Below are 25,753 nucleotides of genomic sequence, written 5' to 3' on the forward strand. Positions count from 1 at the left end.
GGCCTGACAGCCGAAGAGGAGATCTTCACAGCTGTGAGAGAGCGAGGCAAGAGTATGTTGTATTGCTTACAGTTCTGGAGAGAAATGTCTGCCTATCTATGGTTGCCCCTTAGGACAAAACACACAAGAGTGAAAAGCACAAAGATTACAAGAAACGCACTCCAAATCAACAAATCCTCTAAATATCACAATACAAACAAAAATGTGCAGCAAGACAGGAAATGTGTGTGAAGGAAGTGATGGACCATATTTTAGCCACACTGGTGGAGCTGCTCTATGGATGGCAAGTTTGGACTGTCGGCAGGAAGGATTGGGGAAGTTTAAGTGAGGATTATTAATTCAAGCTGATTCAGTTGCTCCTCTCCATGAAGGAAGAAACAACCAAGTTTTGCTGTAACCTTTCTATATGGGTTGGGGTGAGCTATTGATATAAAAAAAAAGTTGAACAGAAGCCAAATGTTTATTTCAATAAGTAATGCAAGCAATACAATAGACATGTTCACTGCACAAGCTGCGAGTTCGCTCTATGAATTTTGTGGTAGGGCATATTTTCCTGCTGAGAAAAGGCCTTTCCATTGTACGAGTTATTTTAGACACCAGTGAGTCACAAATGCATCAATTTTCACAGCTGATAACCAGTAGCTTGAGCTTATAGAGGATGATGCCACAGATGCTTTTCAAAAACAGCAGAAGGAAAGACATACGGATAGTTTTTAGTCCACAGGCTGCACAATATTGACAAATATGAAAACATGCATTTTCAACAAAAACTCGTCTAGTTTCCTACTTTGTATGTCTGAGGAAAGACATTTCCCCCGACACCAATCTGATGCTATCTGCGCCAATGGCAAGTGCCAAGAAAACAAAGCACAGAAAGACAGCAAAAGAGTGAGGCACACACTAGAAATATACAGTGTGAAAGACTGTGGGATTGAGCCTGACCTTCTCCTGGTTGAAGGAGTCCATCCTCTTCATGGCTGTATCTAAAGCGGCCATGGACTCCAGGAAGGCCTGGTCCTGCTCACACAGAGGGTTACTCAGCAGGTCTGCAGAGATCTTCACTGCAGCTTTGGACATGGCTGAGGGACACACACACAAAGACACAGACAAGGTTAAAATGTAGTCAATTAATAATAAAGTCAATCCTCATCTACACATTCTGATCCATTTCAACTCCAGATTTCTTTTAATTTTTCTTACATCATGGGGGCAATTTTTGTGGATTGCACAAAGGCTTAAAGAGTTTCATCAGTGTATGTGTTTGTATGTGGTAGGGTCCTCAAAAGTGAGCTTTTGGGAAAGAACTAAAGTAGTAAGAGTGCCACAGTGCTGAGGGGTTGGTGGGGCTGGCTGCCGCGTTGAATATTCACTAGAGCACCAAGAATCTTTGCAATGTTTCTACACTGACAGCACCAATTACTGTTAATCTGTACTCATGCCACTTTGTTTAGACACAGAGCACATATCAGATTATGCCTTCATAGTCAAAATAAATGAGCTTCACCGGGGAGATGCGAGCTGACAGGAGAGGCTGTGGTGAAAATGGGCTTCGTGGAGATCTGGAACAGTCTTTTCACACTACCCAAGGATTCTCTCAAGAACAATTTTCAAGCAATCAATAATTGTGCTGTGGCGTTTCTGCATCTCTCTCCATTTGACAAGTAAGAAATTGCTTGATTTGACCTCGTCTGATACGACTGAGAGACGTGTTGATTTTAGGGTCATGAAAATCAAAAGGTGGCGTGAGGGTGGTGATTTAATTATTTGCATTAGTAGTGCGCAAATAAGTGAAGTCCTTTACAATAACCTGGGGCTGAGAGGAGACAAACAGTTGTCAGTAAGAAGAGCACGGTTATCCCAGCCACGTTCTCTGCCTTCTGTTACTTAGTCTAATTGAAATTGTGAACCGAAGCAGCCCTTAAAAGATATTATCGTCCCTCTGCAGCTAATTGGCAGTGAGTTCAATGGAGCTCCGCATATCACCACCCCTGACTTGATAAATGATGGTCGATATTGAAGGCAGTGTATTAAATGCAGTGCTGACATGCAGAGTAGGTCCAGTTCTTTGTTTAGTAACAGTTGGTGGAGACGGGACCTGTGCAACAGATGGAATCCATTAACGATAATGAGGGCCTGACAGCTATGACACTTTGATGATGCAGACATCCATATTCCAGAGCACAAAGGAGAGGAAATGAAGAAGCCTCTCACGCCTCCATCCGTACCCGCTCCTCCACCCCCACAACTGACTACTTACCACAGGCCATGTCTACTGCTGCTTCCCAAATACACAACTCCAAAACCAACAAATAAGCACATAAAAAGTAGAGTAAACATGGTCTCTGTGGTCGACACATGCATGAATAAATGAAGGCAGAGTGGTAGACAAATCGAGCCCTAACTGAACACTGCATAAAAACATACACTCATGAATCCAAAACACACACTATAATAGCCTAAAAAAACCTATGGAAGATGAAGGCGAAGGCCCGCACTCTCTCGTCTCATTTGTCGAGTCGTTCGGAGAGCTGACGCACCACCAAACAAACCAAGACAACCAAATGTCTTTCTAGCCCTGAAAAACCTGCCAAGCAACATCAAGTATGTTGGCGAACAAGTGGAGATCAATGGCACACTCGGCGGGAACACACAGGTTGTTGGCAGAACACACCTAAATCAGCCTCGGTGCTTTTCTTCATGTCCTTGTGAAGCTTTTTCGTCTGATCCTCCAGCCTGTGAGACAAGAAGAAGAATGATTATCAGCCAGCTTCTGGTCCAGTAATACAGTAAAACATCAGTAACACTGAAAACAATGGGAAATAGTCTGAAACAGAACAGGCAAATATGACAAAAGATAAAAATAATAAACCATCTCCACACCGGTATCATTTAATTAAAACAATAAATCTACACGTACAATTCAAAACCTCTTCCATCCACTCCAGATGTGATGACATGGACAAAGAAAACATCCAAACCAAAAAAAAAAGGAAATTAGGACATAAAAAAAACATGGACCAAGAAGGAATTACACATTTCATTGATTCCACATAAAATATTCTAACATCCGTTAGCTAATTAATAATACAGGGAATCCTTCTTGTTACTGTCAACTACATTTGCGCTCAAAAGCATTAATGTCTTCCATCATTCCACTGCACATACTCCATTGATGGGTGTTAGAAATGGCAATTACCAGACTATGGAGGCTGAAAACACATGCCATTCATTATATCAATTAAGGCAAACGAGGGGTTTAGAATCTCCCCCGAGACTGCTGTCATATCACTTCTCCTGGTTTGATGAAAAAGGGAACATGGTGGGGTTTCATTTCCATCTTTGCTTTGAGGGATTATATTAACTAGCAAGACAATGGCTGTGTAATCCCACAGGGTTTCTGGTGGGGCATTATGGCCACATGATTTAAAGACACTGGTAACACATATGGCTATGCAAACCAAAAACGGCACTCAGTTGCCTCCAAATACACAATTCAGCTGCTGGGATACAAACAAACGGAGGGTTACTCAAGCATGTCCACAGGTGCATGAACCAAACATGACAGCATCTCTGCAGCCTCTAATGACTCTGAACGGTCAAACTAAAGGAGAAGGGCACCAAAGGAATAATGCACCAAAATTATTTTTATTTATCCTGATTATTATTATCATTACTCATTTATCAGTGAAGCTTTTAAAATGTCCACAAAACACACAGCGCGTGAGCTCATACACAAGGGACAGGAGAGTGAAGGAAGCACCCAATTTCAAACGTTTGAAGGCAAAATACTTAAACACAGTCATTTCTGAACTTCTAAATTCTCGTCCTGTACAATCACATCACAGGCGTTTTTTTACATTTTGTCACAAAAAAAGCATGCGAGTTCTGGACGACTGTCAGCAACAGAAGGGAAAACCTATTGTTTTGTGATCTTATCGCATCAGATTACATGTGTATTACAACCCTAATTCCAAAAATGATGGGACGCTGTGTAAAACGCACATTAAAACAGACAGCAAACGTTTGCAAATGAACTGTTTACGAACAACAGTTTCATGATTTCTGAGCCTGTGCAGTAATATCCTTCATCCAATCATGTGTTCACAAAGTGGTGAACCTCGCTCCATCCTCGCTTGTGAACGACTGAGCCTTTCCAGGACACCCCTTTCATACCCAATCATGATACTGTCACCCGTTACCAATGAAGCTGTTTACCTGTGAAATGCTCCAAACAGGTGTTTTTGGAGCGTTCCACATCTTTCCCAGTCTTTATTGCTCCTGTTCCAACGTGTTGCTGCATCAAATTAAGCATATATATTTGTCTTTGTACTGTTTTCAATTGATTACATGTCAAATGATCACATTCTGTTTTATTCATGTTTTACACAGCACCCTTACTTTTTGGAATCAGGGTTGTATAACTGGCTTGATTTCAGATTGTGATCTGTGACTTCAATTTCATTTATTCATTTGTTGCCCTCACAAAGGGCTAGCAAACTTTGAAGATGTAGAATCTAAGGCTAACTAAAAACCATTAATTATTTTCTATCATAACTTGTCCTCTCCATGCTTTTGTTTGTCTTGACATGTTTTAGGATTTTGCACTCAATCGCCACATACCAGATGGAGGTTGTTCCAAAAATGTCATTTGCAGTAAATGATGTAACTTCATCCCTTATTGTTCACACCACAGGAAAAAAACATTCTGTCAGAACAATCTCCACAGTAACTTCTTGTTTTCTCTCACCAATTAGATGTAACTGGGTCTCATAAGCCATCAGCCTTCCTCCAAAGTCATCAAAATATACTCTTACTTTCCAGATACTTAGAAATAGACGTTTCTAATTGCACCAAATGCTTCTCACATTATAGTCCATATTATTAGCAATAATTCAGGCATGATTTAGTCAGTATCTCTGTAATAATTAGAAGACCTCTTCCTGTTTCCATAACATAGGTTGCTTAGTAAATACATCTTCAGCAGACCAGGGAAATGAATGTGCCGTGAGGAGTTCAGGTCACTGTGTACGTATTACATTACAGTTCTGTTTTGAGTCATACCTGCAACTAGAAAACTGCTTCTGACATTGTTCAAAACATCTGGAAATACTGACATATGGTCAGTTTTATCATTTCTGTCTTTGTGATTGCGGAGAGTAGAAGCTGTTTTGAATCCTGACAACATAACTAGACTTTGTTCTGAATGTAATTCTGAACGCCAGTGGAGTCAACGGAGGGCATCATGTGAAACAGACTAAAACTAAAATAGTCTTGTAATTTGGCTGACACAGTTAACACTTGAGAGTAATGAAAGGAGACAAATATGAAATGAGAAAAATAACAGTATAACAGTAAAACCCTGCCAATCATGGAGATCGGGTTGCGGGATAGTGGGTGAAAGCATCTTACTATGTAAACAAACTAGCGTTCTCTGAGACCAATGCCTGTTTGTGCATGTGAAACTCGTGTTCCAGATAGTACCTCCTACTTTAAAATGTGTTGCACAATGTTGTTGCATCTTCCCTCTGTCAGCACTGACAGTTAGAGAGCCATCCTGGATGAGTGCCAGGTGAACCAGGAGTCTCTTTCCAAAAGGTGCTAATAGAGCGGCCTCGTGGAACAGCTGCTGCTCCTCGCTCCAGTGCCCCAACGATGGGCCTGTGCAGTCACAATCATCCCGCCACATCACCAATTGAAAACTGGAAAGACACTACGGCATTTTATATGACTTTCACACACAACCCCTTTGTATGACACTGGAAAAAGAACAGGCATTCAAACACGTTTCACACCTTTTGGGTAAATACCTGGCTATTGCCATTCACACAAGAACCAGGTCAGGCACTGCAGCACCATGCAAATCACTGCTGAAACCAAATAATTATACAGACGTTGTGTAAATCTATTTACCAACTAGGGCTGTCTCGTTTCAGTAGATTAAATCCAGCCACTGTAGGATTTGCTCTAGAAATTCACCCTGCATCAAGCAGAATTTATGCCAAATGTAATTTTTCCACACCCTTCTTACAACATGTTGAGACCCCCAGAAGGTAGTAAATAAGCTGATGGTCATTAAGCAATGAAGCGAGCCAGTCCTGTGTTCACTTCCCCCAGCGTGGGGTCAATACAGTTTTATCTTATTTTATCTTTACTGCACATTTGTGTGTGTGTGTGTGTCCAGCTTAGAGCCTGACAGATAAATAACCCAGGCCAATAGATTGCTTGATATTTACTAATAGTCTATATACCACACATGGTATGGGTGTATACGTCATATATATGTATACCAGTGACAGCGTTAAAAATTTATTTTCAAACACACAATGTTCTCACAACATATTTTGGTTATAATTATTTAAGAGCAAATTTAAGGGTTATCAAATATTTTGTGTGTTTTGCATCTATGTAATATGTCAGTTTAAGTATTGGTATGAGATTTTTTGTAACTCCTAAATATTGATATCAGTACTGGTCTCTGTCTATACTTCAAATTCAGTATTCTGAATCACACAAAATCACAATTCAAATTACACCAAAATGATCTTTTGTCAGTTTCACAGAATGCAAAAACAGGAACTATGGTGAAGCCTACGAAGTATATTTAGGTCACAGACGCACCACGTTGTGTTGATATGGATCTCTAGGGTGGAGAACCTGAATGTCTGTACATGCCTGCTGCTCTGACTCATCTATAAGGTCTATTGGCACCACACCTTCCTGATAATGGGCCCTCCTACTCAACAAAACCTGAGAGGAAAATGGTGCTCCCACTCATTGTGCGGGGCCCTCGGGGAGTTTCTCTAACCTCAGCCTCACACTGAGAGGAGGCCCGGATGTGCTGAACTCTGTGGTCTTGGGTGCTTAAATGCTCTGAAGCCCTCCTTTGTTTCATAGAAACACTAACATCATGTTGCAGATATTAAAAAACATCTGTCAACAGTTTTTAAGTAACTTTTTTTTTTTTTAGCATCTTCCATTAGAATAGCAACGTCCACAAATTAATGAAATACTTGGACATTTAAACTTTTTACCTGAATGTATGAACACCAATGATGCATTTATGGGAAATAAGATTAGAGGTGATCCGTGTAGTTTTATATGATGGTAACAGTAGATATCATGACACGGTGACTGTTCTGTAAATTCAGTTTAAAATAACCACACCATGTCCACACAACAGAAGTCACACATCTTTTAGCAACAGCTTCTTCTCCCTCATCTTGGGCTGGTTGGGATGCCTCCTGCTCTGTATTAACAATTTCACTCTCCTCCTCCATGTTTTCTTGTCACTGTCATCTTTTGCAGCAGTCTGCAAACCAGCTTAGAGGTGCATTAACCGCCGCAACCATCGCTCTCATGTCAGACTGGGGCTCCAGCTTTCCAGAATCGCAACATCAGGCAAGACTCCAGCCCTGATTTGCTACATAGCCTGACCTGAATATAGAGCTCCTGCGGTGGAAATGGTAATGCCAGATCTCGACTGGTGGACACATTTCTACTGTCGCCCACCCAGTTTATACCGTCACATCACTCAGCCCGACATAACATTTTAACTTCTTCCTTGAATCTAGGTTCATCAGAGGGAAATATCTAACAAAAAGTAAGCTCTCTTTCACAATTTCTAATTTCAGACTCCACCATAGCTCAAACGTGGGTCCTTTCACAGTTCAATGCTGAGAAAAAAAAAAGTGACCAAACACAGCGGGGATTGGCAAATTGTGCGGGGCGGAGAAACTGTACGTACAGTGAGGCGCATGTTAAGTGTTAGCTTCCCAGCATGCTTTGTAAACATGTAAAACCAAAATACCTACATGTTAAGTAAAATTACACAATAATTGTATAACACACTACGACGGTCTAATTTTGGATCAACATGCATAAATCTGTGAAAAGATCTCAGAAGGTTTTCAGATTTCCAACATTACATCATACAACATTACATTGTTTTACTTCATACTTCTATGACCAGGTACATATTTAATAATATATAATATTAATAATATAATAACTGATACATATTTTCAATAAACAACACAAACACTTCTATCAGTAGTATAGCTTCAGTGCTTATTGTCATTATTACAAAAACTAACAAAGGATCTGTGGACTCAGATATGGTGAAGGAGGAATCACCTTTCACCAAACTGAAGGCACCAAGAGACTGCAAATTTACACACATGCACGGACCTCAAACACACTGTACAGTACCCAGAAAGCAGGTTTATCAGAAAACTGTCCAAAGAGATACCAATGCCACATATAGAAAAGGCACTTTGACTGCGTACCTGAATACAGACCTTCAAAACGTAAAAACTTACTTTTGAAGCTTGTCATATTCTCGCTCGAAGTCTCTTTCAACCTAAAAAAAAGAACAAATTTCATGTCAAATTCTGGGACTTGCTTGGGGACAAAATTAGTTAACTAGTTAAAAGTGACCACATGTAATTCATACCAGCAACACCCAGTTGTGTTGCTTGTTTTTAACCTGAATTATGATAAGTTATTGCTGTCCATGGTCCCTGCCATATACTTTCACATAAACAGGGACTTTTTTGGGTGGGTGGGTGTGGTGGGTTCCAGTGGAAATCCAGGTAATACACTTTAAAGTACATCAACTTCCCTGGGTCAGCATGGGCTAAGACAGTTTGGCCAACCATTTCTCTAAACAATGCCAAGCAGGTTACAGAGGCAGCATGGGTTCCTGTCTTGTGGTTCTGTGGGCTTCTGGATTTAAACACAGAGGCCAAAACATGGAGGAAGGCAGCTGACACTTTGTCGGATCATCTAACCGGGCTGACTCTAACCCACTCCCTGGTTTTTGCCTAGGATGGCACAGGAAGCTGGAAACCCGGTCTGACAGTGGCTGCCGGGCCACAGGCCCATTACACTGGAAGTGGTTTTCTCCAGCAAGGGGAACACCCACTGGCTGTCACTTCAAGGTAACCGCCTCTGCCCCCTTGCATGGCTCAGACAAATTGGCATCTAATCAGTCTCTTGGGTGAGGCACTCTGATGACATTATTTAGACTACTAGTCATGTTGTATATATCATTTGTAAAGGTTAACAACTGCAGCTAAACCTTCACAAAAGCACATTTTTTACAAATACCGCCTCAAAGTAAGCTTTTGTTTATTAATTTGCGTAGACTTGATTGACTTTTATAAACTCTTTTGAATTACGAGTGAATTGAGTCAACTTCTGTTCCAGTGGGGGACTTACGGTTTTAGAGACAATCTGCTTCTTTGGTTGTCCAATCTTGAAAGGAATCCTGCAATCACACAAAAAGGAAATGAAACAGGTGACAGGAACTGGAACTGGAAAACGATTACTGCTTCGATTGTTATCAGGTGCACGATGGGTGACGGCAGGCTGGTACAAGTTTAAAGGTGAACAAGCGCCTCCTTCAGATCCCTGACACGGACGATCTGAAGCTGTTAATTCCGGCTTCTCTGGAGTGTGCAGTCAGAGCCGTGGACATTAACTTCATGTCAACACTAAACACATCTGGCTCCCATTGCAGGCGGATATCACTAAGCAGAAGTGAGCCTCTTCTCAGTGTGACTGGCAATCAAACACAGATGCGCATGCTTTATTGTGTATCAGAAAAACAGATACCCTAATATGTTTGGACTCAAAAGCGTACACCCAGGACAATGACTTGCTTTTCAAAGAAAACTTGAGACCAGCGCTGCAAATCAATCAAAAAGCAAAACATGTCACAGGGTTTAGTGTAACTGCAGTAGCTGCACCTAATTTTCAGAATGAAATACAAACTTTTCTTCACTCTTGAAACACAAACACACTGACATCCTGACTATAGTTTTGGGAAAAGAAAAAGAAACCTTAGTTAAAACACAATCTTTTATCCTCATTTCAAAACCTTCCCTTTGCCTTAATAAGTTGCTGCCGAGCATCACAGTGCTTTGGGAATCCAACACTGCCTTGCCAATGTGCTTGGCTGCAGGTTGTCATTGATGTGGCACTAATAGCCTGAAATCTAAGCTATATGATGGACGGTTGCTGCTGACAGGCAGGGTGAGGCAGCAGCTGCGTCAAAAGAAAGGTGTGTAGACTAATGAGATGGAAAAGTGAGGGTGTGATGTAGGGCCTCGTTGTGCAACCAGGGAATGCTACTGATGTGTGGGGAAGATCCTTTTGATGACAGCTCAATCACAAAACTCAACATGGTCAAATAACAGCAGGATTAATCTAGTAAAAAAAAAACAGGTTTCACTAGTCGCTCAGGTATCAAGATTTCCTTTTATTTGCTGTCTCTATGTTGATGCTGTGTTCCAGGTTGTAGCAGGTACCACGTGTTCTGACCTTATCTTAACTGAAGTTTTGGATTAATCCTTTATTCACTAAAATCCGAACAGATTACTGATGCCTATGAAAACGTTTTGTTGCTTTTGGCTCAAGAAAGTAGTTTCACCCATTGTGTCATCATCTGGGTGAGCCAACTCGGAAAATAACCACAGAAATTACTCACCACCATCTTATGTGCCTCACCTTCCTCTGATTATCTGATCAGTACGCTGTAGCGTCACATTGGGCACAATACGTACGTGTGTGGCGTTTCTTTTCCAAAACACAACGGTGGCATAGTTTAACAGAGCTCTTTGAGTGTAAACTTAGGCTGGAGGTCAATCAGAGCTGCAATACAGGGAACCAGCCTCACACAGCCAGAATACATCTTACAACAACACTTTCACTGAGATTTAAGTTTGGAAACAACCACCTGAGAATCAGTTCAGTCTGGTCAGACACGTACCACCCTATCAACAATAGTTTATGACTTGTCTCGCTTGAGAACACGTCCTATTAACTCTTTCAGCCAGTGTGGGTAAGCAGCACTTCTAATGACTGACTGCTCCTCTTGCTAAAGCTGTATCTTCCTTTGTTTGGCATTTGCCCTCATGATTTGGAAGACCTTTACCCACATCATTTCCCAGCATTTATAAAAGATGAGCCCCAATTCTGGAAGAAGCTTCAACTACACACAGCCACACAAGCAACTCATATATACTAATAGGTTTTATACTAATAGGTTACCATGCATCTTGCTATTGAAATGAGCCACGAAAACAAATTGAAGACACTCATTCCTCTGAGGGACATTAAAGGTTTTCTTGCTAATAATATTGCGATTGTTTTAATTAGTGTGTCTGTGTGTGATGACTGTTTTGTGTGACTGAGCTGCATTATCATGATGTATGTAATCTGTCTCAGGTTTGTCTTGTAAAAGAGATCGTGATGCCAATGAGACTTCCTGAATAAATAAAGCTTAACTCACAAATATGTACAACAGCGGTGCGTGTCCGTTTTAGCAATTAACAATCGTATGGCTGAAATTTAAGGGAACATCACACGACTCTTGAGTAAAAAGAGGGCACGCCGTAGAGGCATGGTGCTAGAACGCAGCCAGTGTGGTTGTTTTTGAAGAAAATTGACAAGTATACTGTCACTTTGACGATTTGGTGTTTTACAATCCCTTTTAAATGAAGCGCACTAGCGGTACACTCAAAGGAATTTTAAATTAGTTAATATTTTTCTGGCTGGACAATCGTTTCTCGACCAACATTGCTCAATGTTTGGCAGTAACTTTGATGTTTGCTCCCATTTGGTGGGTGTGTCAAGGAGAAAATCATGACATCCATAGCACAAACCCAATGGAAGAGTTAAGTATAAACATTACAGCGTTCCAAACAGCCATCAATGCGCCATGAAACATATATTTAAATGTTTCCTTTCAATGTTCTCTTTCGCTACATTCTGGCAGAGCCGACCATGACAGGATTTATTTCTCAATGACATCAAGAGAGTCCGTCCAAGTGTAACTGTATTAAAGTGGATTTTCCCTTTAATGTACGAAAGAATATATTTGGCTGGAAAAAATAAACTAAAGCAAGTCCTTAATTTTAAAGATTCAGAGTGTTATAGATTCTACAAGGAGCCAAAGGAAAGTGGTCACTCTCTTCAGCTGCTCATGAGAACTGGCAAACACAGCGAGTGAAGTGTGCTTCGGGGAGGGAGAGGGAAAATGTAGCAGGCAACCAGAGGGAGAGAATGAGAAAGAGGGAGGATGGTAGTCACTGTGAGAATCATTTCTAATGTTTCTTCACACAGCAATATTTCTGTAGGGGCTGTCACATTTAGAAACGTTGGTAAGACGGGTCCTGTGAACCCAGAGCTAGCGTCTGACATGGCAGAGGCCCGGCCACAAGACAGCTGAAGAGAAAACTTGTGTGTTACACCAGCTGAAGTCCAAATCTTTCTGAAAACAAATGTAAGCCTAGTGATGGCAGGGATGGCCAGTTCAGCTGAATGCTGCTTTGTTACTGAATTTATGTTATCCTAAATACTTGGACAATTTGATATATATTGTGTTCAGTCAGTATCGGCATGTTTCAGTACTTGAATCCAAAGATTAACTTAACCAACAAACATTTACTAACAGAAGTAAAAAAAAAAAAATTGTAAATGGATAGTTTCAGGGAATGGGACTTTTAGACAACCACAGCAATTTGAGAGGTTATTGGTACTATTTGGTCATTGCCTTGCATTTTCAGGCAGGGATTCATAAAGGAAAATGCTGTTACACATTTGCTGTCAGTATCATCAAATTGGTCAACGTGCACTTACACAGCTATCTGATCTTTGCTGTAATAGGCTACACGTCACTGCCATCAAGCAAGCACGTAGGCAGGAACAAAGACATAACAGTCTTCTCTATCCGGGACACATTATGCATCGACTGGAAGAGCCAATGGCTTTTCACAAAAACTGCAAATGTGTACGCCATTAGAGGGATAGTGCATCATTCAACCTTGGATATTCCATAGAGCACAGAGGGCTAGTTGAAGATGTTGGGAAGTGGGATTGTTCCGACGATGACCCCAAAGTCAAACCTCTCACGTCATAGAAGCAAGTGTGCAGGCCCTACTGGAATGCATCAGTCAGCAGAGCCCATAAAGGAGTCTTTTCACTGGTCGAGCACCCCACTCTTGACCTTGTGTTTGGTGGTGCGTGCTGGTAGAAGCGTCGCTTGCCAGCTATTGACTGTGTGACTGAACTGAGTGACGCCGTCTTGCTTACTCGATTAATGTCTTCCCTGAAAATGACACTACGAATGTGTATGACAAAATGAATTAATGTCCATACATGTCATGTGAACTGAAAGAGTTTTTGATAATACGTGTTGGTTTCTCCCCATTTCCTCTTGAACTGCATTCATGAATTGTGAGAAACGAGCACTGGATTTATTCAGACCTCATCTTAAACTCCGAAACAGCAGCACACAAATGAGGAGAACAAATCTTCCCATGCTTGTAAAAATCAATTACAGTCATAGCTGAGTCCTGAGTGAAATAATGAAATTCAAAACATGTTGTCAAAAGAACAAGACAACATTCAACCGTAGTGGATGTTAATGGGCTGCAAACTTTCATTTCTGCAAACAGATTCATTTCCTACACAGACTCAAAACCTAAACTGTGAGGACAAGTTGGGTTATTACCGTCATGATGGCCACTACAAACATTTTGATTTTCTAAGATCCCTCAGTAACTGAACAAACCACAGTAGGCTACGAAAGACAATCAAACATGCCATCCCCTGCGCGAAATATACAACATACGGAGTAATAGATGCAGACATTACAGCGGATTACACATCTTGCTTAACCTGGTGGGCAACTGCTTTCAAGCACATAAAACAAATCTTGGCTAGGAGACATGAAACAACCTGTCGCCTGTTGCCCATCCTCCCGCCTCCCCCCAAAAAAGAGGAGAACTTGCAATACCTGTCATACAGTAGGTGTACTTGTATTACAATACGTGTGGTTATATATGTGGTTGATTTTTTCCCTGTGAACAAAACATGATCAAAACATGATCAGAGTACAACGCCTGATTCAGACTAGCTATTTCTACAAATGAGAAGACACGATGGAGCCAGTGATAAATAAACTCTCGGACACCCCTGAGTGAACTTTTTCTCACAAGGAAAGATTTTGAGGAGTTTTTCCTTGTCTCCAAAGAGAGCTTGGGTTGGGTCCGGAACAAGTGCTGATGTTGGCCTTTAAAGCCCATTGATTCATCTTGTAAAGATATTATCTAAATAAACATGTCTCAGGGAAGAGTCAGGAATCAAAAATACATTTAAAACATTCTGTTGTGGTTGAACACTTATTTCTTGTTGCCATTTGGCTGAAAATGATAGCATAGCCTTGTTTGCTGTTGTTTACTTTCTCAGCGTGATCACCAGCTGGATGGAAGGCCTCTGATTACAGGACTTGCCGATTCAGCTAATATTTGTGCAGATCATCCATGCAGACTATGTCATAAGACCAACTGTTCACAACACCTCTCTTCATTCATTGAACTTAATTCCATAATCATCTGTGGCTCCATAGAAAACTGCAAAACACTACAAAGACAAAAAAAACGTGCAAATCTTCACACTGACAGAGTGGTTTAAAAGTATATACTCATATATTATACAATAATGATAACATGGTAATTATCATATTCCTTGCTGATTAGGGTGAAAACTGACCATGGTTTTAATTACTGATTAATCTGCCAATTATTTCCTCAATTCATCTTCATGGAAAAAGGTGCAAACTGCCCATCACAACAAAAGGTGGCATCTTGAAACGGATTGCTCTGACCAACCAACAGTCCCAAATGCAAAGATATTAATTTTTGTTATCACAACAAGACAAAGAAAAGCAACAAATTTGCACATTTGAGAAGCTGAAATCAGAAAATGTTTGACATTTTTGCTTTGAAAAGAATAACGGCTGCCAAATGATTTTTGGTAAAGAGACAAGTCGATTAATTGTGTCAGCTCGTTAAAGTGATTTCAGTTGTGTGGCTACACTGACAAATGATAGAGATGCTTCTAGTAAAATACAACCCAATGCAGATATAGCTGTATCACCTGTGTCCCTAAAACCTGACATTAAACTGTGTTTAGCTGTCAGAGGCTTCTTCTGCTTTCTGTAGGTAACTCCAGACTTAAAACAAATGCTCCTAAATGTGATCCTGTTCCCAAAAAGCCCACCCAACAATTATCAAACTTGTGTTATATTTCTAAAAACATCTGAATATATGGTTGTAATAGACGCTCGCAGAAACCTGATGAAACTCACAGCTTTGCTAGTAACAGTAAACATGTAAGGGGTATCAACACGCTGACCTACCCACCTACTTCTTAAGAAATACTCAATTCCTCCTTACTCCAAGAGGCATACACAGATGGTAAACTAAACAACATCGTCATATCATGTGATGTCCACACAGGAGTACAAAAAGTAGTAAAATCCTCAATGATTTTGAATTACCTGAACGTACATGTCAAAATGCTAACGCTAATTTAGCTAACAACAGTTGCCTACTGCCAACTGAGGATCAAATCCCTTTAAATGGCTTCAGTGATGACCCTCTTGACCTAACTCTATGCTACATCGGGTTTCTATGTTATGCTAAAGGAACAACTTAGGTTTACTTCAACAGTATAAACAAGCCGGAATAACTTCAGACAGCAGCGTAAGTAAGATCTAGTTTTGTATGTCTATGTTTCAGCTACCAAACTGGCGTTCACTAATGTTTGGGACTGTACAAGTTAGCTAACGTTAAATACTCGACTTAATCAAACACCCTTCGGTCGAAGTTGACCATTTGTAAGAATTACCGCTTTGCTAGCAACTATTTACCTGAGAAGACACAGCTAAAAACCTAAGAAGTGTTGGAAAAGTCTCAAAGAAAGGTTTTATTCGTGAGCCGTGAGTTTAACAAGCTAGCGCTAACTCCTGCTCTGCTGTAACGTTACTGTTTATGTAGCGCTTCCAGGAAATAGCCGTAGCCCGGTCGACTAGCCATCTGTCCTTAATCGCTACTAATGAAGCCTTTCCGAGTCATACTTTCAATCAAATACAACAAATTAATGATGCAGCAGAAGTACATACCAGCTCATTTTGAGTGAACTTTTACTCCGGTTTCATTGGGTACTTTTATTATCTTCCGAGGACCTCATCCCTTTCTACCAGTCAGCAGCCGAGCATGAAACAGGAAGTCCGGAGCTAAGCCGCTCGTGTTTCCTCTGAGGAAGTTTTTTTTTTTTTTTTGTTTTTTTTTTTGGACAGAAACAAGGAAACAGAAAAAAAACTTAAAAACGCCATAATGTGTTACCGTAATAATACATGTCAGCTAATGCAACACGTTTCATAAAACTGGTGCACGCTCTGCAGGTATATCAAGTTAAATGCCATGCGCGTGGACGTGTGGCGGGTTCACGCGCTGGTGTGCGTGTGTGCGCGTGAACGTACGGAGCCAAGTAAACGGAAGGCAAGTGATATTTTTCTTTATTCAAGTACTTACATAGAAATAACAAAACAATTGCATTACAACAAACTGAAGTGCCAGGTAAACGGGAGCACATCTCCCCATCACAAGGATATAGTAAAATTCATTTCAATATTCAGCTCATCATAAAAGGACCTTATTATAAGGTAATAAAAACATGAAATAGGCTAAAGACATCCACAACAGTTTAAACAAGACCCCTTGTTTTCTTAAAAAAAAGAAAAAAAAAGCCAACAGAACAGTTATCCCAGTGTGTGTTTTCAATTGTCTGTCTTGAATTGTTGTTGGGTTTATCCCATTTCACCCAATGTGACTTTTATTTTCATGCATAATAAAGAAATGAGCACCGCCCACAGCATCTGAGGGTAGCGCTTTGGAACATTTCCGTGCACATGCAAACATGAGGATATACTGTAATGAAAAGGAAACACAACACAACGGAAAACAGTGAGTATCGACTCCATCTGAACACCATAGTGTCACTGTTGAAGACCACAAAATCCCTGAAGCCACCCTTAAGTCCATAAGATGACATGAGTAGCCTATAATATCTACACATTATTGAAATCTCTTCAAACGTGAGTATTTTTTTTTTTAAATCCTGTGATTAGTAATTGTCACGAATGAGCCCAAGCCTATTGCCTTGCCCAAGGCCAACTTCACGGAGACTAAATCAAACAGTTAAACACAAACATTAGCACAAGGCTGCCTTCAACTGCAAGCGGACTGAGGTCACATTTATGATTTGTTGCTCCCGTGGAGTTCTCATCATCACATATTGTTTTTGATCAGCCAACCCTGCAACCCAGTTTGGCACAAAGATGGCTGCTGATGTTGGCTCAGATCCAACATGGAGCAGAGAACGAGGATGAGGCAAATTCCAATTTCAGAGCGTTCAGCCACCCACTTTTAGACAATAGAACATAAAAAACCTAAAATAAATTATTCTTGGAGAAGCACTATTAAGAGGGGGTTGTTTCTGAGGTTGTTTAACAAGTCATTGACATACAGTATATCTATAACATTCACACATTACACAGGATTATTGTTCAGAAGAACATGGTGCAGCCTGTATTGTTGTTCAACCACTAAACTATAGTGCGGAAGTGGGATGAGGGGGATCATATAAATTTTACAAAATCTATCTGTCCATTACAAAAGTGTCACGAAACAAAAGTGACAAAGACAGTGCGATGATAACTGATGAAATACTGAGTTTGCAAAGTTGTAATTACATGGCTTCATTTAGATGTGGAAATAGTTTGGTGTAGTCTCCGCCTTACTCTGCATCATTCCTTAACACAAAGCAACATGAGCACAGTTTTCTCTTAGAGGAAGCCACATTCTATATATCATAATTAAAAACATCCATTCTCGCCAGCAAAGTGTTAAATCATGAGCACACAAGAGCATACTTTTCAGTCAAATAAATTCAAAATGAGCCTGTAATGATCAGTGTTTAACATCAAGTTATTCTAGGTTAACAATAAAGATAAACATTTTGTATATCCTATCACCTCATGTGTTATATATATTCCTTTGTGCTGACTCCATGAGGCTGTCTGCTACATGATGTTTACATTAGAGGCCGTTACTCATTGCGAGATTTAACCTGGCAAATCCCAATCTAATGTGTCAGTCTTCGCTATTGCCAAGCTAATTATCTGGGATCAGAGATTAGGAAAGATGTGCAACGTAACGTGTGAGGAGTTGAATCTGACAGTTTCTAAAGTCTGTTAAGTTGCGATTTGATTTCAGCTGCATTTTATTGGGATGAGCTCAGAAAAGTTCCATTTGTCGATGACCATCCATGCAAAATAACACATTTTCAATGATACTAAACTATTGATTTACGGTTAGATGTTACAGGGCGTGTAAACTTTTAAACTATCTGAAAAAGTGCACGGAGGTCTGTTCATTTAACCATGTAGATGAGTTGAGAAAAGACTCTCTGAGGCCAAATTAATTGGAAAATAAGTGGACACTTGCCAGGAAGCTCAGCAGTGAAAACTGGTTGTTACAGGAAAGGGAAAGCATGGCCTTGGAAGCTCATCTCTGTGTGCACTGTGATCTCTGCTTCTCTAAACCTTTCTTTTGGCCTTTGCATTTGTCAGTCGATATTCTCTTTAAGTCTGATTGCCGCGTCTACTGACCAGTATATTTTTTTCCAGCTGATAACAATGTGTATATAAATTCCCTGCCTCGCATACAGCCTACACTCCTTAATAGTCAGAGAGCACAGCCAATAACCAGAAATACTGTCAGTCAAAGCAGACGGAGAGAAAGAAGGAGAAGTTTATCTGGTGTTTGAGCTATAAACTTAAATAAAATCAGAAACTATCTCAGCACATGGACAAGGCTATTACTCCTGGAACAATACATCAACAGTAATGGAATAAAAGCGAATGGTTTGTTTGCTACAACCAGCACCAATATTTTTGACATATGGGTTTCATACAAGCCGTCAGAAGTAAATACCTCATGATTGTCAGGCGTATGCATTGCAGATTTTCCCAAATTCACTGTTTTTCATTGTTTTTTTTGGCCAAAAGTGTAATAAATTTTGATGAAAATGCCATATGGGGATCTCAGTTATGGCTTTTCTGATTTTGCTCCACACACAATGCATTCCTGGAGGGAAAAAAAACCTCACAAAGATAAGTTTAGAGCAAAATTTGTCTGAAAAAAAGTTTTATCAAATGTGGTCATTGCTGTGCTTTTGCCAATATCATTAAAACACTTTTAAGAAGCTAAGGGACGAGATAAAATGCTTCATTGAATAATACAAGAGGTATTTCCTTCCATCAGGACAAAGATCAATGAGGAACCACATGTGAAAAATATTGGCTTTGGCCCTGTAATGTGTTTTGTTTAAGACAGGCTCTAATCGTTTAGTCTCCGACAACAACCAGTGTCTCCTATTCGATGGGGGAAGATGTGTTAATTGAAATAACTGATTGCGACTATAATGGAGATTCACAAAATGTAAAAAAAGAAATCTTGCTGTTTATTCAGAGAACACATTAGTGCTTCCTTAAACCAGTTACCACTTTAAAGCGTACAGATGGTGCAAATGCTATTCTTCTTTTTTTCTTTTATGGAAGATAACACCATATTTGGCACTACTGTAGTGCTCCAAAAAATTTTTGCAATGACCTATGACAACAAAATATTCTGTATTATAACTACATTACTAAAAGCTTTAAGACACATTCCGCACAAGCATTCAGTCAATTGAAAGTTCTTGTTTATGCAGACATTTGTATTTACATAGTGTGCATGAAGGCATGCACATATATGCACAATTTAATACTGAGTTATGGTGCATTTGACATTTGAGTACAAAAGTGAAACTTCTACTGTAGCTACCTGCATACATGTTCGTATACTGTACAAAAACAACAACTCCTTAGTTTACAACTCAGTCTCAGTCTCGCTGTGTTAGAAAAGATGTAAACATGGATTTGGACACTTTAATTTTTCTCTCTTCCCATATGCTGCTCGTCTTTTGGCGACTTAAACCGAGAAGTTTAGTCTTTTTACACCGTGAATCCTTATTCATCTTTGCTTTCATATGCTGCTGGTTTTGCAACCCAGTGTCGTTTATTTAAGTAGTTCAGTCTGTCTAACTGTGCTCTTAGTTAATTTGATTTACGGGTTGGTGGCATATGTCATGAATATATTGCATATAATTGCAGAACTCAAGAAAACTGAAAAAATGAACAGTATTGGTGAGCTTTTCCAAAAAAGCAACAGAAATTATATCTGGTAACACCACATAAAGCCACCATATAAAAAGGCAACAAAAATACACAGTGTCTCTCAGTGACTACAAATAAATAAGTATTGGCAAAGGCATTGATTGCTGCAGGCATGTTTGTTTTCTAAGTACAGGTTACAGGACAAAACATTGTTTGCTTTGTGTGACCCATTCAGTCATTATCGACATTTAACCGAATTGTGCAGATAAATCTAAATCTGAGATACGCTGTTTGCATCTGATCTCTCTTTTAAGTCAACATGTGTGCTAAGCTGATGTCACTTTTATGTTTGGCAAATGTCAGGCACAATAATAAGAACAAGGTTGGCTGTATCACCACAATACATTTGGCACATTCTTTTGAGAAAACAACATTCAAATAGAAAATAAAAACACGACACCTCAACAAAAAAAAAAACAACAACAAAAAGACAGTCAAGTGCCACTAATAAGGTATCCATGACAGTACACAAATATAACCAATTGCACTTTTAAACAACCTAATAAAATTAATGCATACCTCCCAGACAACTCACCCTTTAACTAAGCTCCATTGTAATTTTGTCTGTTTTGACTCCTGTGATGGATTCTGGCTTCCTTCCAATTTAGAAATTCTCAGTAAAATTTACACAAGTGTATCCACCCCAAAACCCAGATACACAGTGGCCTTTTGGACAGAATGTGCCATGGTGCCCTTCTTTGTGTTGGCACTGTGTTACAGTAGCTGAGGCTCTGAGTTACTTGAAGGAGAAGGGCGTAGCAGCCTTTCCCCTCTCACTTAAACTAAAGGCATCCATCTCAAAATAGAAGGAACTGAAAAGAGCAGTGGGATGTAAAAGAGAGGAAAAGAGTCACCTATTTATCTCATAGTGGACGTGATCCCTTCTTCCTAAGTCTCTTTATGGGGCATGGTGAGGGTCCAGTCCAAGTGCACGTAGTGACGGTCATGACGTCCCCACTGTCGGCCCCCCACAGGAGCTGGGCGGCGAGCTGTGGCTCCCAGCTGCCCCACTGCTCTTGTCAGCTGGCTTCTTGTCCTTCTGTTTCAGGTGAACCTTTGCGTGTCTCTTTCGCTCGTCACTTCTGGCAAACTTGCGTCCACAGAACTCACAGGAGAAGGGTTTCTCGCCCGTGTGTGTGCGGATGTGCGTGGTCAGGTGGTCGCTCCGGCTGAAGGAGCGCATGCATATTCGGCACTGGAAGGGTTTGTGACCTGTGTGGATGCGGAGGTGACGTGTGAGCTCGTCTGAGCGTGAGAAGCGTCTGTCACAGTTCTCTGCCGGACAGGCGTGCGGCCGTTCGTGGACGGGGGTTTTGCTGGGACGGTTGGGGTACTTCCGTGGTCGGATGGGTTTCAGGGTAAGAGTCTGTGGCGGTGGGTGGTGCTGAGGAGGGTGCTGCTGCCCGCCGATGAACCCTGGGTGAATCTGCTGCTTGTCTTTGAACGCCCTGATGGTCTCCAGGGGTGTGATGGGTGGAGGGTTGACTCGGATGGGGTCCATGGTCTGGAAGGGCTTGTGCTCCATCACGCCAACCTCCCCCTGATGATGGAAAAGGTTGTAGTCAGGGATCATGGAGAAAAGGCTGCCATCCATGGAGGCTTTGGACGTGGAGTGATAGTCATTGCCAGGGTAGGCTAGAGCCGTGCTGGTGGCAGGGCTGTGGTGGAAGGAGACCTGGTCCTGGTACAGGTCGCTGCAGGTGGAATAGGCAGGCAGTGGCGGACCATATACCTGCTCCATATCTGACGTCTGTCCGCCCATGCTGGCTGCGGAGGACGACGTCTGCGTAGTTACCGTGCCGGGTGATGGAGAAACGCCCAGGATCCCTGCACTGACGAGACTGATGATATTGTTATCAGAGCACCAGCCAGAGCCACTAATGCCACCTGACGGAGGAGTGTCAAAGGCGAACTTCCCCAGATAGGTGACAGTCTGCCCGCTGCGGTTGGACTGGAAGCTGGATCCATACTGAATCTCTGCGGCTGCTTTCTCGCTTCCCATGCCCAGATCCATGATATTATCTAGATAAAAGCAAACAAAAAACAGATCTCATGAACAAATCATCCACGTGGCTGCTCAGACATGAATATGAATGCAATCAGCTGGGAAGAAAATCCTCTAAGAGTGATATTGTGGCACAAGTTGTGAAAAAAGTCTAGAAAATTCACTTTGTCAAGCTATATGAACTTGAAGTGATACTCCTTAGTTTGTCCAAAATTCAGCTTTTCTGCATATCTCTGGAATAATGTGCCAACAAGAGATCAAAAATAAAAGAGTGCTATACAGTTCATAAAGAAATGTGAGCGCTGTCAGACCTGTAAGTTAAGTGAGTGACTGCTGCATGTGAGACAGTGGTGTGTCTCTCTCTCTCAGATCCCACAAGCTCTCATAAATCAAGACCTAAACACCCCCTTTGATCCAGTCATTGTGTCCCTCAGGAGGACAGCCAAACTGAATGGCAAGATCTGATTTCTTTACAGCAGGGAGGATTATAAGGCAGACGCCACATCTATCACGCTCAAGGATTCAAAACACATTTGCACCAAAGAACATCTGCACATAATGGGGGCAAAATTTTAAGTGTTTCCTATCCAGTCTCCGCGTTAGTGAGCTTAAGAACATTTTCACAAATTTCCTTGATATTTTAATTGTGCAGAATCTTACGCTTCACACTGAATACGCACACTCACACACACTCGCACACACATTTAACTTATTCCAGAGATGCCATAAAAACATCAAATGCAGATGTGCTTAATGGGGACACATTTACGTCCTGATCATGCTCTGAAGGCTTAATGTGTGACATTTGAAAAGAATTCCTTCTCAAACTGCAGTTAAAATAGACGTCTCTTTTCATTTGCAGGAAATCATACACAGGGTTGCTTATATACTCACTCCCAGTAATTACAGCCTGCTGGAATTTGGCTAAAGGCAAATCATAATGAACCAAACAAAGCAAAATTACGTATATTGCACAATACCATTCAACACACGAGGTACATAGGAACAATGACACATGTGCCATTTTTTTTAATTGCTTTTATTTGGGTGGGGGGGAGAGGGGGGGTATGACATTTAGAAAAGAAGCCTGAGTTGATAGCAATTCATTTTATCTAAATTTTTAGTCCTTTGAGGGTAATTTGAGCAGTGGGATTTTTAACAGAATGAGGGGCATGAAATAAAGTCACCACTCTTTTCTTACAGGTCAGCACTGAAGAGCAGAGCACACACCTGCTCCACCTGTGCAGTCACAACATGGTACTTTAAAAATGTATTATTGCTTTTTGCCCCAAAATAGCATTTTAGATATATTTATATATATTAGAGTTTCTAACGTGAATTTCACCGTGAGCAGGCGTAATTAAAACACCTGCGCTCTGCAGCATCTTTTTTTTCTTTTCAGATTCATTTCATTTATTTAAATATCTCCTGTCAAAGGTCACATAAAAATACATTTTATTGCCGTGTTAATAGAAAAATGTAATATGTCACGTGTATGTTATGAACTTAGAGTCGCTTTCACGAGTATTTAATTCACTGACTTAAAAAAAATGAAGCATTCTATTTATAAGAGCTGGCGCAGTCTTATACTGGTAAATAAGGGGACATATTTCGGGCTAAATTCAAACTGATGTGCTGTTTTTAATTCGAGAACAAAAAGACTTGAACATAAAAAAGGATTCACGAACAAAGTTGGACAAGGAAAATGTAAATTGTGGTCACTGCATCACGTGCTGATCTTCTCAGTCACACCAGGAAACTAAAGATTTTGTATATTTCGCGCAGCACTGACCCATCACCTCAGAAGGTGAGCCTCTACAATTAGTGATTGATTTAATGCCAACACAGCCGAACCAACGAGTCATCTCTCTGTAGGCGGCTGAATTAATCTGAAATATACATTATTATGGACTAAGCAATAAATCAACCCATATATCCGGCCTCGCAATTTCGAGAATATAAGATGGTTCAGGGGCCTGGCGTCCAAATATGCTTCACAGAGGGAAAAGCGGCCACACACGCCTACTAAAATCCAATCTGTGACATGTTAATAGAGTTGTGAATGAAAATCATTGTCTAAAGTAGTTGACCCATGTTTGCGGGTGGATATTAGATTAATAAATCAGTAGCATTTCTGGTATGACCACATTAATTGGACACGTTTTCTCATCATCTACAGATTTCAGTTTCTATCAGTTGCGTTTTCAGTGGACTTTGCGTAAAACAGCCTTTTTTCCACAGCCGTTCATAGCACGTTTCCTCAAACACGCCGCAGCTTTGGGGAATTAAAACCGCTACAAATACGGCACATTTGCTTGAATCTAATATCTTAGCCGATGATTAAAAAAAAATAAAAAAGTTTTGATCGGAGTCCAGTCGCCTTTTTCACGTTACGCGTGAAATCCTGACATTTCGGCTACGGACGAGGGAGACAAGCAGAGGGAAAAAATAATCACATAGCCGAACTGAAAGTCAGTCATTTTTAAAGGTGCGTCTAAATCACACTGGGCAGTGTTACACCTGACCTCGAAAAAGTACCAAGTACGAGAATCTGCCTTTGTGCGCAACAGCCGGAGCGCAAACAGGTGCTCCAAGCCCCGAGACAACTGTTGCCTTTCGCGCACATCGCAGTTTGAACCACTTTGACCAAAACACTCACGAAGTATCTGAAAATCTTACCTGTGTTCATCTGTGAATAGTGGTTAATAGATTCCGTATTGGTGAAAATATTCATAGACGTCGGGATGTCCTCTTCTGGGTAGAGACTGTCAGGGATCGTGTTTATTAAACTGCTCATGGTAAGAGGGAGCTTCTCCGCTAGTTTCCCTGTCATAGCAGTTATATTCAGTCCGACATTTATAAAGGACAACGCGCAGGTATCCACAAATACACGAAAAAATTCAGCGGGTGTTCTCAAAGTGGAAAACAGGTGTGGATCAGGCGTGGAAAAAAAGAAAAGGAGAGAGGAGCAGGGATGGATCCTGTTGCTGTAGCTATCCAAGTATCCCGCGGAGGACGAGCAGCGCTGGTTATCTCCCCCTGTGTGATCACAGGCTATTGTTGTTATTAATCTGATCTCTGTGCAAGCTGATGGGCTGCTTGTGGGGGAATTTGAAGTCTGTGAATCAATGGAGGAGGTGGTGGTGTTGGTTGCACAAGAGCGGCTCTACTTGGTCTATTGGAGCTGGATAGGGGACTCCAGTTTGCCTGTATTAAATAGGGGGATGGAACATTTGCGTGACGTAGATGACCATATATGGACAGAGCACCCAGCGCCAGGCTCTCCGCGCGTCAGTCGGTGGAAACTACAGTGGAGGCAAAAAGGCTCCGACAAGATAGATAGATAGAAAGAAAGTTATCAAAAACCTACATGTCACCTCCAGCTGCGTCCTCCTTCGGGATGAGCCGGCGGTTCTCCTCTGCTCCTGTCCGCGTGGAAAACATGACAGCGCGTTACCTCCCGTCTCTCATTGTCAGACATTATGATATTCATCGGTGACTATCAGGCACACTAAGAGCTACTTATGCAGCTGTGTGTGTGTGTGTGTGTGTGTGTGTGTGTGTGTGTGTGTGTGTGTGTAAAAGAGTGTGTTGTTGCCAGTGAGGTCTACAGATCGTGT

The 25,753-nt window shown here is 41.0% G+C and overlaps 2 protein-coding genes across 2 annotated transcripts in view; both read right to left on the minus strand.

Annotated features, from left to right (window-relative positions):
- The window catches only part of bin3 (bridging integrator 3), a 30,150-nt gene extending 14,064 nt beyond the window's left edge, over positions 1-16,086 (minus strand). The window contains exons 1-5 of the mRNA XM_076729787.1: positions 15,971-16,086; positions 9,220-9,268; positions 8,319-8,359; positions 2,672-2,733; positions 943-1,079 (exon numbers count right to left, since the gene is read on the minus strand). Coding sequence (XP_076585902.1) covers positions 943-1,079; positions 2,672-2,733; positions 8,319-8,359; positions 9,220-9,268; positions 15,971-15,978 — 297 coding nt within the window. The 5' untranslated portion in view covers positions 15,979-16,086. The remainder of the gene's footprint in view (positions 1-942; positions 1,080-2,671; positions 2,734-8,318; positions 8,360-9,219; positions 9,269-15,970) is intronic.
- A 263-nt stretch (positions 16,087-16,349) lies between these two features.
- Positions 16,350-25,313, minus strand: egr3 (early growth response 3). Its single transcript, XM_076729786.1, has 2 exons — positions 24,813-25,313; positions 16,350-22,150 (listed from the first exon to the last, which is right to left on the minus strand). Exons 1-2 carry the CDS (start codon positions 24,964-24,966, stop codon positions 21,072-21,074), a joined length of 1,233 nt encoding a protein of 410 aa, XP_076585901.1. The 5' UTR covers positions 24,967-25,313; the 3' UTR covers positions 16,350-21,071.
- Between the last annotated feature and the right edge of the window lie 440 nt (positions 25,314-25,753).

Source organism: Chaetodon auriga, chromosome 5 (assembly GCF_051107435.1).
Source record: "Chaetodon auriga isolate fChaAug3 chromosome 5, fChaAug3.hap1, whole genome shotgun sequence".
Lineage (NCBI taxonomy): Eukaryota > Metazoa > Chordata > Actinopteri > Chaetodontiformes > Chaetodontidae > Chaetodon > Chaetodon auriga.